Consider the following 15071-nt stretch of genomic DNA (forward strand, 5'->3'; position numbering starts at 1 on the left):
GCTTTACTTTTTTTGTACATACACACACACACACACACACACACAGAGACATAATTCCATTGGTATTTTCGGACTCAGGGAGGTCTGAAATGTTGAGATTCATCAAAATCTCAAAACTGAGTTTTTGGATGATTACAATAGTTTCCCTACGAGAAAGTAAATCGAACTCAGGGAGATCTAAAACGTCAAGATTCCTCAAATCTTGAGGTCGAATTTTTGGACGATTAGAATACTTTCCCTATACTTTGTATACGAGAAAGTAAAAATGATCAAATATTTAAAATCAATGAGTTCAAAAATATAGAAATTATTCTTAACCAAACACTAGGAACATTTTTAACACCAGTAACTAATTAAAAAGATGGTGTAGAGACAATAGATCGATGCAGTTTTAAAACTGGATATTTTTATATTAGTTATTCACTCTCATATTTTGTAGTCAACATAAAAGCTTTTGTTCTTTTTTAGCTCATGTTTCCTGTGAGCCTATTATAGGTGATTATTTTAATGATTTTCTTTCTCTGTCCCACATGACAAAGATTAAAATTTGGTGGTTATTATTGAGTGAGTGAGGCAGAGTGTTCTTTTAAATGGAAAGGATAAAGATTCAAAACCAGGAGAAAATCCTTATTAAAATATCTGTATAGAGCTACAATAACTAGATGAAATACGTTCAGAGAGTACTATTTTAACTATGTTGTCATCTTATTTAGCATTGGACTTTAATACCATTCTCCTAAGCTTTCATTTTACCCTTCACCATTATGGTCGCTGCTTAATACATTTTTAAAACATCTATTAATTTGAATGTTCTGATGAACTATCTTGGCTTGCATACACCAAAGGTTGTCATAGTAAATGGGCTGATGAGGTGGCCTCTACTACACAACTTGCTTTAGTTATAAATCAGTCATCAATTGCTAATTTTCTTACGCCATTTTTCACTTTTTCCCCTAAGTTTCAGCCCTGTCCTCTTTTCTTTTTTTAAAGAAACTTCTCTCATCTGTGTCTCACATAACCCTGTTGTTTGCTTGGGTCAGGCTGCTAGGTTAGAGAGGTGTGGAATGACCAGGGAAATAGCAGGATCATATGATTGGAGAGGAGCACTGAGAATGTTCTTCACTCTCTTGGTCTCACAGTCTGAGCTAACAGCATGGCCCACAGGGAACAATCCACTGGGAAACGTCCTGGTAGGGCAAATTGTGAGGGATAACTGTTGGATAATATGATGTTTGTAATGGTAATTGTATGTGCGCATGGAAAGTGAGCGCATATGTTTTTTGCGCATGTGTGGGAATAGCGTGCACCTTCGGTTGTTGTGTTTTTGAGACTTGAAAAATAAAGAGCATTCTAGCAAGTGAGAAACAGTGTACTTTGTAGACACAACATTTGGCGACGAGAATGGTTTAACTTTCGCTGCCACCACCACCTCCTTTCTTACCTTTACCTGGTGATCCTTCGGTGCCTTGGACTCGCTGGTTTGAATCTTTTCAAACTTATCTGATCACGCTTGGCTTGGACTCAGTACCTGAAGTACGCAAACGTGCCATCTTGCTTCATTGTCTGGGCGTAGAAGGGCAACGTGTTTTTCATACATTGGGGGCAACTGACTCATACAACGTGGCAGTTCAGGCCATCAAGAAGCACTTTTCTGGAACACAAAGCGTCCTTTTACGGCGGTTTCACTTTCGCCAGTGTAGCCAGTTGACGGGTGAGTCAATCCGACAATATACAGCCGTGCTACGGGAATTAGCAGGGCACTGCAATTTTGGTCTGCTTCAGAACGAGATGATAAGGGATCAGCTGATAGAGAAAACGCATAGTGCACCTGCGAGGGAGAGATTATTGATGGAATCGGCCGAACTCACACTAGAGAAAGCGATAGAGATTGCGTGCCAGGTTGAATCAGCAGTGCAGAGCGCGGCGCAGCTAACAGCAGCTCCTGCTTTATCAGCGCAGACGTTACAGCCCGTTTTCAGTGATAACTGTGCTGAGACAGCTGCCCCAGTCCTGCAAGCGCAGAGAAACCCCAGTATTTCAGGACAATATTGTGGGAATTGTGGATCTAACCATCACCAGCACAGGGACTCAAGTTGTCCAGCACGAGGTCAGCGATGTAGAAAATGCAACAAATTTAACCATTTTGCAAGATGCTGTCGTTCGTCCCAAGTGCCCGCATCTGGGCAGCCCTCACCTTTACATTCAGCACCAGCATCTATCCATGCAGTGCATTCTCTTTCTCCTAACTTCAAGACTTGTGCAGTATATATACAGGATGTGTGCATACCTTTGCTTTTGGATACCGGCGCTAAAGTGTCTCTTCTTAATTATGCTTCATACAAGCAGTTTTATTCTCACTTACCTTTGCAGAGGCCATCTATAGCTCTGGCTTGTTATGGGCATACTAAGATTGATGTTCTGGGAACATTGCTGTTACATGTTCGTTATGGGACAAGATCTCTTTCTGAATTTTGCTTTTATGTTACAAAGCAAGGAGCCAATATTCTGGGTATTGACCTTTTCCTCAGACTCGGATTTTTTGTTCTCGATTACGATGGTGCAGAAATCCTGCAAGTCACTTCTCCATGGGTGCAGAAATGGCCTGCCCTGTTTAATGGTCTAGGATGCCTATTGGAGTTTGTGCACAAGCCCAGACTTAATCCGTCCATACCTCCTGTCATTCAGCCACTGCGCCGAACACCACTAGCACTGAGAGATGATGTTACTGCACAGTTGAAACAGCTTCTGGAGGAAGGGATTATAGAACCAGTTAGTGCATCGCCCTGGATCTCCAATCTAGTAATTGTTCGTAAAAAGTCAGGCGGGTTGCGTCTTTGTATTGACCTTCGTGCAGTTAACAAGGCTGTGGTCCCAGAAAGATACCCACTACCAACAGCTGAGGAGATTACATCTCAATTTCATGGTTCCACTGTTTTCACTAAACTGGACTTACGACAAGGCTACCTGCAGTTACCACTACATTCTGATAGTAGGGATCTCACTGCATTTGTCACACACCTTGGGGTGTTCCGTTATACCCGTATGCCATTTGGGCTTTGCTCAGCACCCAGTTGTTTTCAGAAAATAATTTCATCACTCTTTGCTGGGATGTCAGGTGTATGTGTGTATCTGGATGACATCGTAGTGCATGGACCAACACTTTCTGTCCATAATGAAAGGCTACAACGTGTGTTACAGCAGCTTACAAAACACAACCTCACCTTAAATGAAGAGAAGTGTATCTTTGCAGCATCAGAAATTGATTTTGTTGGGTTCCACTTATCAGCTGAAGGTATTAAACCCTTGCAGTCCAATGTGGATGTTGTTTGCAGTCTTCCTGAACCCATTTCAGCTGCACAAGTTGCTTCATTTTTAGGCATGACATCCTATTACTTACGCTTCCTGCCACCATATTCAGCTATCACAACCCCACTACACGATCTCATAAAAAGGATGCACCCTGGGATTGGACCTCTGCATTCGCTGAAGCATTCCATCTCCTGAAACAGCAACTCACGACTGCTCCAGTTCTCTCTCATTTTAACCCAGAGGGTACGGCAATTGTTACTTGTGATGCCTCTGCCTTGGCCTTGAGAGCTCTTTTGTCACAGATGGAAGAAGGAGTGGAAAAGCCAGCTGCATTTGCCTCCAGAGCACTGAGCCTGACTGAACAAAAATACTCTGCAGGGGAACGTGAAGCTTTAGCATGCATTTGGGCTTGTGAGCGATGGCATATTTATTTGTATGGAAGACCATTCATTTTGAGGACAGACCATCAGGCCCTCACTTCTTTGCTGTCAACATCTGGAACAGGACACAAGCCCCTACGGTTATATAGGTGGTCTGATCATTTACAACAATATAATTTCCAACTGGAGTTTAAGCCAGGATGGGAAAATGTAGTAGCTGATCTAATGTCACGCTTTACACCAGCACTGGAGCCACTTCACAACCAAGCTGCTGACACAGACAATGACCTAATTCAGTTTCAGCATGGGCCGCTACAGGATATTGTATCACTTACAGAGCTTCAGCAAGCATCAAAAGAGGATATTGTTTTTGAATTATTACGCACTTATATTAGAAAGGGCTGGCCCAAACATGTATCCGATGAGCTGATCCCATTTGCACGTGTAAAATACGAACTATCATGTTGGAATGACAACTGCATTGCTCTGGGTTATTGTGCTGTCTCGTATTTTGGCGATGGCTCATGAGGGTCACCTAGGAATTGTCAAAATGAAATAGAGGTGCCGAGATCGGGTATGGTGGCCAGGTATTGACAACGATATAGAAGTCCTTGTTAAGGATTGCTCTGCTTGTCTGGTTAGTGGAAAGACAGGGTTACCTACTCCTCCACCACTTCAGCCCCTTCAGTGGCCAGCACATCCATGGGAGCACCTGCAGCTAGACCTTTGTGGTGAACTTCACAGCACTCCTCCCCATCACCATTTTCTTGTGGTTATATATGATCTGCACTTTAAGTGGCCTGAAGTTGTTCCTGTGAGTACAGTCACTTCAAAGACTACTGGACTGGAGGCTCTGATAGCCCGTTTCGGACTTCCACGTGTAATCACAACTGACAATGGGCTTCAGTTTATCTCAGCAGAATTCACATCATTCCTAAAGAATCATGGCATATGATATATAATATATATGATATGATATGACTCAGGCGCCGTCGTGAGTGGCAGCCATTCCAGCAGCTCCGTGTATGACTTTATTTTCTACCTTTTTCTCTATTTCACTGTTCACTCCTACCACTTTCTTTTATGTGGACTCATTGCCTGGACACTTTTTACTTTTTACTACGGACATGGATTTTTACACACCGAGACTCGTCTATTCAAGTAGTCAACTTCAAGTGCTGAGAACAAATGCCTGCGCCGGTATGGTTCCCTATTTACCTGACGAGGTAAGAAGGCGGGATCGCGGCAGCAGAGCCGGTGCTAAGATAAAAGCCAAGCGTTTAGTGAGAAAGTGGCGCTACAAACCTTCTGTCCTTCTGTGATCCTGGGAAATGTGAACTCACTACCAAATAAAATCGACGAACTGGCTGCGCTGGTGAAAAATGTCAGGACCTACAGATAATGCAGTTTGTTGTGTTTTAGTGAAACGTGGCTAACAACTAACATCCCAGATGCTAACATGGAGCTACCCGGGTTTAGCACAGTTAGAGCGGACAGAGACGCAAGTACCTGCAGGAAGCACAAAGGAAGGGGACTCGCACTCTATGTCAGTACAAGATGGTGCAACTCTGGACATGTTAACGTTAAAATCTCCACTTGCTGCAGGGACATCGAACTGTTGCCCGTAAGTCTGCGTCCCTATTACTTGCCCAGAGAGTTTGGACACGTCATTGTTGCTATTGTTTACATCCCTCCTCGGGTGAACGTGGAGATAGCGGGTGACGTCATCCATTCCACAGTTGCTAAATTACAAACACAGCACCCCTAAGCGCTTGTGCTAATCACTGGAGACTTTAACCATGTGACGCTGGACAAAATATTACCTGCCTTCTCCCAGCATGTGGATTGTAACACCTGGGGAAATAGGACTATTGACCTACTGTATGCAAATGTTAAAGACGCATACAGTTCCACCTCGCTGCCTGCGCTTGGGAAAGCAGATCATAACCTGGTTCTGCTTCAGCCTCACTACAAACCAAGAGTGAGGGAGCTACCTACAACCACACGATCATTCAGGAAGTGGTCCCCTGAGGCAGAGCAGACTCTGAGAGACTGCTTTGGAACTACGGACTGGGATATCCTGCAGGGATCACATAGTGAGAACATTGAGGAGGTTGTTGACTGCACTACTGACTACATGAACTTCTGTATGGACATTGTAGTTCCAGTAAGAACTGTACACTGCTATGCTAACAACAAGCCATGGATTACAAGTGACATCAAGGGCCTTTTGAACCAGAAAAAAAGGGCTTTTAAAGGCGGTGATGAGCATGAGCTCAAGCATGTGCAGAAGGAACTCCGAGTCCAGCTCAGTACGGTGAAGGAGCAGTACAGGAGAAAGCTGGAGCAGAAGTTGCAGAATAACAGCATGAAGGAAGTGTGGGATGGGATGAAGATCATCACTGGCTGCAGCTCGAAGTGGGGTGCCACCATTGAGAGAGACGTGAAGAGAGCAAATCAAATGAACAACTTCTTTAACAGGTTTGACCACCCTAACCCACTCTCACTCTCACCTCGGAGTACTGCACCCTCCACTCATCCTTCTGCTGATACCAGCATAGGTGAGAGTTTACCCCAACCCACAATTACAGCAGCCCAGGTAAGCAGAGAGCTGAGGAGACTTTGTGCCAGCAAAGCAGCGGGTCCAGATGGAGTATTGCCACGACTGCTGAAGGCCTGTGCGTTGGAGCTGGGGAGTCCTCTACAGCGCATCTTCAACCTGAGCCTGGAACAGGGGAGAGTCCCGAGGCTTTGGAAAACATCTTGCATCACCCCAGTCCCAAAGGTATCCCGTCCAGGTGAGTTGAATGACTTCCGGCCTGTCGCTCTGACATCACATGTGATGAAGACCATGGAGAGGCTGCTGCTTCACCACCTGAGGCCACAGGTCCGCCACGCCCTCGACCCTCTGCAGTTCGCATACCAGGAGAAGGTAGGAGCGGAGGATGCCATCATCTATATGCTACACCGATCCCTCTCCCACTTGGACAGAGGCAGTGGTGCTGCAAGAATTATGTTTCTGGATTTCTCTAGCGCCTTCAACACCACGCAACCTCTGCTCCTTAGGGTCAAGCTGACAGAGATGGGAGTAGATTCATACCTGGTGGCATGGATCATGGACTATATTAAAGACAGACCTCAGTATGTGCATCTCGGGAACTGCAGGTCTGACACTGTGGTCAGCAACACAGGAGCGCCACATGGGACTATACTTTCTCCGGTCCTGTTCAGCCTATATACATCGGACTTCCAATACAACTCGGAGTTCTGCCACGTGCAAAAGTTCGCTGACGACACTGCTATCGTGGGCTGCATCAGGAGTGGGCAGGAGGAGGAGTACAGGAACCTAATCAAGGATTTTGTTAAATGGTGCGATTCAAACCACCTACAACTGAACACCAGCAAAACCAAGGAGTTGGTGGTGGATTTTAGGAGGCCCAGGCCCCTCATGGACCCTGTGATCATCAGAGGTGACTGTGTGCAGAGGGTGCAGACCTATAAATACCTGGGAGTGCAGCTGGATGATAAATTGGACTGGACTGCCAATAATGATGCTCTGTGTAATAAAGGACAGAGCCGACTATACTTCCTTAGAAGGCTGGCGTCCTTCAACATCTGCAATAAGATGCTGCAGATGTTCTACCAAACGGTTGTGGCGAGCGCCCTCTGCTACGCGGTGGTGTGCTGGGGAGGCAGCATAAAGAAGTTTGTATTAATAACATTTGCTCAGACTACTTTAAGCTAGAACGTGGTACCAGACAAGGATGTCCCTTGTCGCCACTGCTGTTTGCAATCGCCATTGAACCACTGGCGGTTCACTGCCGAAATTCTTATCAGATAAAGGTGATTATCAGAGAAGGACTGGAACAGAAAATTTCTCTATATGCAGATAATATGGTTTTATATATATCAGACCCAGAAAACACTGTCCCTGCAGTTTTAACAGCACTAACAGAATTTCAAAAGATATCTGGTCTTAAAATTAATCTGAATAAAAGTATACTCTTTCCAGTGAATTCACAAGCATATAATATTAGATTGGACACCCTACCTTTTACTATAGCAGAACAGTTTAAATACCTAGGGGTAAATATCACAAGTAAACATAAAGCTCTTTATCAACAAAAATTTGCCGTCTGTATGGAAAAAAGTTAGGCAAGACTTGCATAGATGGTCAACCCTTCATCTCACTCTAGCCGGAAGAATTAACATTGTTAAGATGCATATCCTTCCTAAACTTCTTTTTTTATTTCAAAATATTCCAATATATATCAATAAATCGTTTTTTAAGCAGTTAGATTCAACAATAACCTCATTCATTTGGAACTGAAAACACCCACATATCCGAAGAGCGACCCTACAAAGACCTCAGGCAGAAGGTGGCATGGCTTTACCTAATTTTCAGTTTTATTACTGGGCAGCAAACATACAACCCATATAAACCTGGACACAAATAAATGAACATACACAGGCTTGGTCCTCAATAAAAGTAAAATCCTGTAGTACTTCTTTATACTCCCTGCTCTGCTCTGTATTATCGCAAATATACTAATAACCCAATTGTGCTTTACTCACTCAGAATATGGAACCAACTTAGAACGCATTTTAAGATGGAAAATCTTTTATCTGTGGCACCTCTGCAAGAGAACCACCTCTTTCAACCCTCGCAAACATATCCAGTTTTTAATACCTGGAAAAGTTTTGGGATTAAAATGCTCAGAGATCTTTATATAGACAACATATTTGCATCTTTTGAACAATTACATTCAAAATTCAACCTCCCAGCTACATATTTCTTTCACTATCTTCAAATTAGAAATTTTGTTAAACAGAAATTGCCACAATGCTGGAAAAAATACTGCTCAATTTCGAGGAATTAAACACCATTTCCACATTATATAAAATCCTATTAGAGTCCCTACCTTTCAAAGATCCAAGAAGACATTGGGAAGAAGATCTCTTAATCAATATATCAGAAAAGGAGTGGAAGGTAGCAAAGCAGAAAATTCACTCGAGCTCCATATGCGCAAAGCATAGAATTATTCAACTAAAAATTATATATCGAGCCCATCTGTCTCGCTTAAAACTGTCCAAAATGTTTCCAGGGCAAGATCCAACCTGCGAACGCTGCAATCAAGCTCCTGCCTCACTGGGTCACATGTTCTGGGCCTGCACCAAACTAACATCATTTTGGACCAAAATTTTTAAGTGTCTTTCAGACAGCCTTGGTATCACAATTCCTCCTAACCCATTAACAGCTGTGTTCGGTGTTCTTCCAGACGAACTTGAAGTGGAGAAGGACAAGCAAACAGTGATTGCATTCACTACACTTATGGCACGCAGACTTATTCTGTTAAATTGGAAGAATCCTAACTCTCCTCTGATAAGTCAGTGGGAAACTGATGTTTTATATTATTTGAAATTGGAAAAAATCAAATTCTCAGTTAGAGGATCTGTACAAATTTTTTTCAAAACCTGGCAGGATCTAATCAATATTATTTTAGAATAAGAGAAATAACTATTACCGCATTTAATTCCCTTCTCCATCTCTTATTTACCTATATATTTATTTCTCCCTTTCTTTTATTTATTGTTGCCTTATTAAAAAGCCCTGAGCAATTCTCCTTTGGCTTAGCTCTCCTTCTCAGGGGTGGGGTTTGATTTGTCTTCAATTTTGTTTGGTTATAAAATGATCTATTTGTATGGAATGATTGCAATAAAAATTAATAAATAAAGTATAAAAAAAAAAAAGAAGAGAGACACCTCACGCCTGGACAAACTGGTGAGGAAGGCAGACTCTATTGTAGGCATGGAGCTGGACAGTTTGACATCCGTGGCAGAGTGACGGGCGCTGAGCAGCCTCCTGTCAATAGCGAAGTTTCCATCCAGTTTTTTGCGACGTTTTGTTATCGACAAACAGAATATACGTAAAAAAAATGTGCGAAATTTGCTGTCTCCAGCCTGTTTCCATCCAACTGGCTTTTTATCGATAAAATGGTGTGCGTGATGATGTCCCCCCCCCCCCCCCCCCAAAACAAACTGTCGCATAAGTTTTGTTGTATCGCGAAAAAAATCTGCCCTTGAGCCGTTTCCATACATAATTTTGTGTATGTCGCAAATTATCTGCCTTTTGTTTTCCACGTTATACCCCCTCCACTAAACAAAGAAACAAAGAAATGGAGAGATTATTCAGACAGTTTTTTGAAATTTGCCAGCTTACTGTTATTTCAGTTTCACAAATAATTGGAATTGTACATAATATCCGAAGACGGCAGCAGAATGAAGCAGTTGCTTGTCTGATAGCCCTAGAGCTCGAAGAAAGTACCGCAGTGCGACGAAACCCACGGGTATGGGAGAGACGACGGAATAAGACCTTCTGGGAGGAGGTGGTGGAGAGACACTTCACAGAAAATCTCTGGCTGCAACATTTTAGAATGACACGGCTGACGTTTGAGATGTTGTGTGGATTCATCAGTCCTGATGTTGCGCCCATCACAGGTTGCCACCGACCACCGGTTCCAACCCAAAAGTGGATTGCCATCGCCCTTTACAAGCTGGCAACCTGTGCCGAGTATAGAGTAGTTGGAGAAACTTTCGGGGTTAGTAAAACTACCGTCCATCGATGTGTATATGCTGTGTGCACCGCTATTAAAGAAAAATGAATGCGGCGTTATATCAGACTTCCGACTGTAGCGGAGGCCAATGAAATTGCATACCGCAATTCCTTGGTGCATCTTGTGCCACAGATTTACGGTGCGCTGGATGGCACGCATGTGCCTATTCTTCCCCCGATGGAAGGCTACCGCGATTACATTAATCCCAAAGGGTGGCCATCTATTGTTCTCTAGGCCCTTGTTGATGACAGGTGCATGATACGAGACATTTGCGTTGGCACTCCTGGAAGTGCCCATGATGCAGCTGTGTTTGCAGCGTCGGATCTGTACAGGTGAGCCTACCTTTCAACATCCCTTCTCAGTGCGATAACAACTGAATTAGTACTGTAACCTGCTTCCCTTAAGGTTTTTAATTAAAACTGAAATTTGAATTAATACAAAATAACGACGCTTAATCAAAAAAAAAACTCTCTTCATCAGACCATGCGAACCGCTCCGCCATTCTCGTTTTGATTGCACGTGATGAAAATATGACATATTTATTTGCGTTAAAGCCCTTTTTTCCGACAAAAAGTGTTTCCAATGTAGTTTTTGCGACATCTGAAGTATCGATATGGAATTTATGCGCTAAAGTTAAACGGAAAAATATTATGTCGACATGTACAACATTTTATCGATAATTAGCATTTCCATCAGCTATATCGGTAAAAAAATTTGAAGCGCTAAATATTTTTTCGCAAAAACTCCTTGGATGGAAACCTGGCTAATCACGGAGAATCCACTGCATCCACTAAACAGTATCATTGCCAGACAGAGGAGCAGCATCAGCAACAGACTGCTGTCACTGTCCTGCTCCACTGACATACTGAGGAGATCATTCCTCCCCCACACTATGCGACTCTTCAGTTCCACCCGGGGGGGTAAACGTTAACATTATACAAAGATATTGTCTGTCTGTATACCTGCATTGTTATCACTCTTTAATTTAATATTGTCTTTATCAGTATGCTGCTGCTGGAATATGTGAATTTCCCCTTGGGATTAATAAAGTCTATCTATCTATCTATCTATCTATCTATCTATCTATCTATCTATCTATCTATCTATCTATCTATCTATCTATCTATCTATCTATCTATCTATCTATCTATCTATCTATCTATCTATCTATCTATCTATCTATGGCATTGAACACCGCAAGACAGCTTATTATAACCCACAGGCAAATGGAGGGGTAGAGAGATTTAATCAGTCACTTAAAAATGGTATCCGGGCACATCTTGCTCAGGGAGGTTGCAATTTTTATACTGCCCTCAACCAAACCCTACTTCACTACCGGGCAACTCAACACTCATCTACTGGGAAATCACCAGCTAAGTTAATGATGGGTCGGAAACTCCCACTTCCACTAGATTGTCTTTGCCCAATGGCTTTAAGTCATTCTGCACCCTCAGCAATTGTCAAAGTCAGACAAGGGCAAAAGAAAATGAAACAGCAATTTGATCAGCGCTACAGAGTGAAGTTGTCTAATATCAGTGCCGGTGACTGGGTAAGAGTACGGAAATTACATTGTGCTGATAAGCTGCACTCCTTTCTTTCTTCACCTCTTCAAATTACTAGGCAATTGGCGCCAGCCACATTTCTGTTACAGGATGGCTCTCGCTGGCATGCCTGTCGCCTGCATAAAGTGTCAGCACCTGACCTTACCATACCAAGGTCTGAGTTTCATAGTACCCATTTTAGGTCAGCAGCTCCATCAGATGACAGCTGTAGCAATGCATCTGGAGTGGCACCCCAGATCTCCCAACCATCAGTTGCTCAACAGCAACGACCCAAGCGGGTCCGTCAATGTCCAGGTCATTTACGGGATTTTGTCACATCCTTTAATACTTGACTTTTGGGAAGGGGGGGGGGGTGAAATGTTGGATAACATGATGTTTGTAATGGTAATTGCATGCGCGCATGGAAAGTGAACGCATATGTTTTTGCGCATGTGTTAGAATAGCATGCACCTTCGGTTGTTGTGTTTTCGAGACTTGTAAAATAAAGAGCATTCTATCAAGTGAGAAACAGTGTACTTTGTAGACACAACAATAACCAAGGTGTCCTGCTGTAACTGAGATATGGAAATGAACCAGAAGATGAAACCTAGCTGGATCCAAAACTGTAGAATTAATCCCATCAAATCACAAAATAAAGATGTAGTTAGAAATCTGAAATACTAAAAGTCAAAACCAGAAGATCTAACAGAACAAAGAAATGCCTTCACAAAGCTCTTATGGAATATTTATATTCACAGATAACCGGTAAGTGCACAGAGCTGACCTTTATACCATCGCTGTTATGACGTCATGTGTCACACATCCTAAATGTCTTTTCATAGCAACACTAGCAAACGCATTGGTGCTTCCCACAGAAAGTGGCAATATACACCAATATTTCAACATCTTTAAAAAGAAGTTATAAGTAAAAAATAATATAAATTTTGGGTTTAACATTTTTCAAAGACCCATTGGTAAGAACAGTTTGAAAAACATTTTAAAAATTAAGAAATATTCTAAAATGAAACCAAATCCTAACAAGTGGGTGAGTATAGAGAACACACATCAATCAGGCTGCCTGCTCTAGAGGAGGATGACCATTTGCCGCTACCATGCTAAGCATTTTTAGATATTTGTAAAAGCTTGTTTTTCTGTTCTTTTCTGTTTCTTCCTGTGGTCAGACTTTAGCATGTAAATTGCATTTTGTGAACGTAATGCTGTCTAGCTGCAACCCAGCCACAGGGGATGCACAAACCAGTGTGTTTCTTTGTTCCGGTCCCAAGCCCGGATAAATAGGGAGGGTTACGTCAGGAAGGGCATCCGGTGTAAAATTTTGCCAAATCAATATGTGGAAGATGATCCGCTGTGGCAACTCCTAATGGAAGCAGCCGAAAGAAGAAGAATGCTGTCTAGCTGCACTAAATGGACTTTCAAGCCTATTTCTATCTAAATGCATTGGATCAGTCTTGACTTTCAGATTACAAAACTATGTCCAATAGGGAATACCCACACCTCTGACCAGGAGATACTCCTCCATTTATTGTCCAGAAATTCTTTCTCTCTCCATTCAAGTTGTTTCTCTGTATGAGAGACAACTAGCCCTCCTTGTTTTCGCATTGGCCATACTCAGCTTGTCATACAGTGAGTGCTCCTACTGCTAATTTATAAACCTGAAAAGAATTCAAAGGACATGTGTAATGGAGGGGGCTGGCATGGTGGTGTAGTAAAGTCCTGTGTTCAAAATCCCAGCTCAGCTTCTTCTCGTGGGTTTTTTTTTTTTTTTTTTTTTTTTGAGTACTCCAGTTTTTCTCAAATATCCCAAAGTCATGCAGCTTAAGTTTAAGTGGTCTGGTGACCTTTCAATATAAGTAAGCCAACCGACTGAGTTGTCTCAGTTTCAGAGCTGGCTTCTGCCTTATTCTTCATGCTGCTGGGATAGACTTCAGCACCTGGAAAATCCTGAATTGGATTAAACTAGGATGATTATGAATTGGTATGTATTGTATGGTAAAATAACAAACTGATGGCATCTATTAAGAAAACGTCAATTTGAAAGGTCAGCTCTATGTTATGACATCATAGTGTATGTACCATTTTCATGATTTGCTTAAGAGATTTACTATCTTTACTGTCCTGTCACAAATAACACATTCTATGCCTTCTGCATTCATTTCAGACTGCCATCACTTTGAATGAACGTTTCTCTAGCCTACAGATTAAAGGTTCAGTCATGCCCAGAAAAGGACGACGGACTGTAACACTCCAGTGAAACATCTTCATGAAAATTACATGCTTGGTAAACGGATAGTAGCAGTTGGATGGAATTATTATTATTATTGCAATCGTCAATTATATTTATTATGACTGGAATTTGTTTCTAATAGAACAAAAATATTTTCTTTTTGAGTACTTTGAACAATGATTATTTCAGTATAGCATCTTTCATACAGAATGCCATTCATAATTTTTGATAATACAGTATGTAGGAAGCCTCAGTGGCAAAGTGGCTGTCACTACGTTACAGATTCCTCTGCTTGAATACATTTGCCATGTCTTCCCTGTACTTGTGTTTTTTTTTCTGGCTACATCTCAGAAAGTTTATATTAATTTAAGCCTCTGGGCAAGTCATCCTGAAAAGTCTCAGCAACTAGGCAACATTGCCTGCCTGAATTAGATGTAGGACACATCCTGACATATCATTTAAAGGACATCCAATCAAAACTAAACCTGAGCAGGCATTTATAGAACTATACTGTCCAATCACGTACATCCACTGGTTTCTTAGAAGGCATAAATGGTTTCTTAAACAGTTTAATGCTAAACTGGGTTATTCCCAACAAATAACTAAATGTTTCACTTCTAAGTGTAATGTTAGGTAAAATTTTATTTTAACATTTATCAGAGTATTCTCATAAATATTTTGTAGGTGATAATGTTAAGATTTTTTATCCCCATTGGATCGATCAATCCTAAAGCTTAAGGTTTTTACTATGAATTTTTTACCCCTTACAGTATTGCATTTTGCGCTTCATTATAAATATTTTACTTTAGCAGTTATCTTTTTAAGTTTGTGAAAGACATTGTAATTGTGAAATTGACAGTGTCTTTAAATACACCATCTCGGTCTTGTGTTGCACTACTGTATAATTAAGCAGAGTGAATGATTTAAACAGAAGAAGCGGACAGTTGATATTTTTTTAATGCAAATTAACTCTTAACTTTGTGTA

At 41.8% G+C, this 15071-nt stretch overlaps 1 protein-coding gene across 2 annotated transcripts in view; it reads left to right on the plus strand.

Annotated features, from left to right (window-relative positions):
- The window catches only part of si:dkey-17o15.2 (UAP56-interacting factor), a 34774-nt gene extending 20434 nt beyond the window's left edge, over positions 1 to 14340 (plus strand). For both annotated transcript variants that reach the window (XM_028814646.2, XM_028814645.2), the window contains one exon: positions 14021 to 14340. In XM_028814646.2, the coding sequence (XP_028670479.1) occupies positions 14021 to 14113 (93 nt within the window). In that variant the 3' untranslated portion in view covers positions 14114 to 14340. The remainder of the gene's footprint in view (positions 1 to 14020) is intronic.
- The last annotated feature ends 731 nt before the right edge of the window (positions 14341 to 15071 follow it).

This window comes from Erpetoichthys calabaricus, chromosome 12 (genome assembly GCF_900747795.2).
Source record: "Erpetoichthys calabaricus chromosome 12, fErpCal1.3, whole genome shotgun sequence".
Lineage (NCBI taxonomy): Eukaryota > Metazoa > Chordata > Cladistia > Polypteriformes > Polypteridae > Erpetoichthys > Erpetoichthys calabaricus.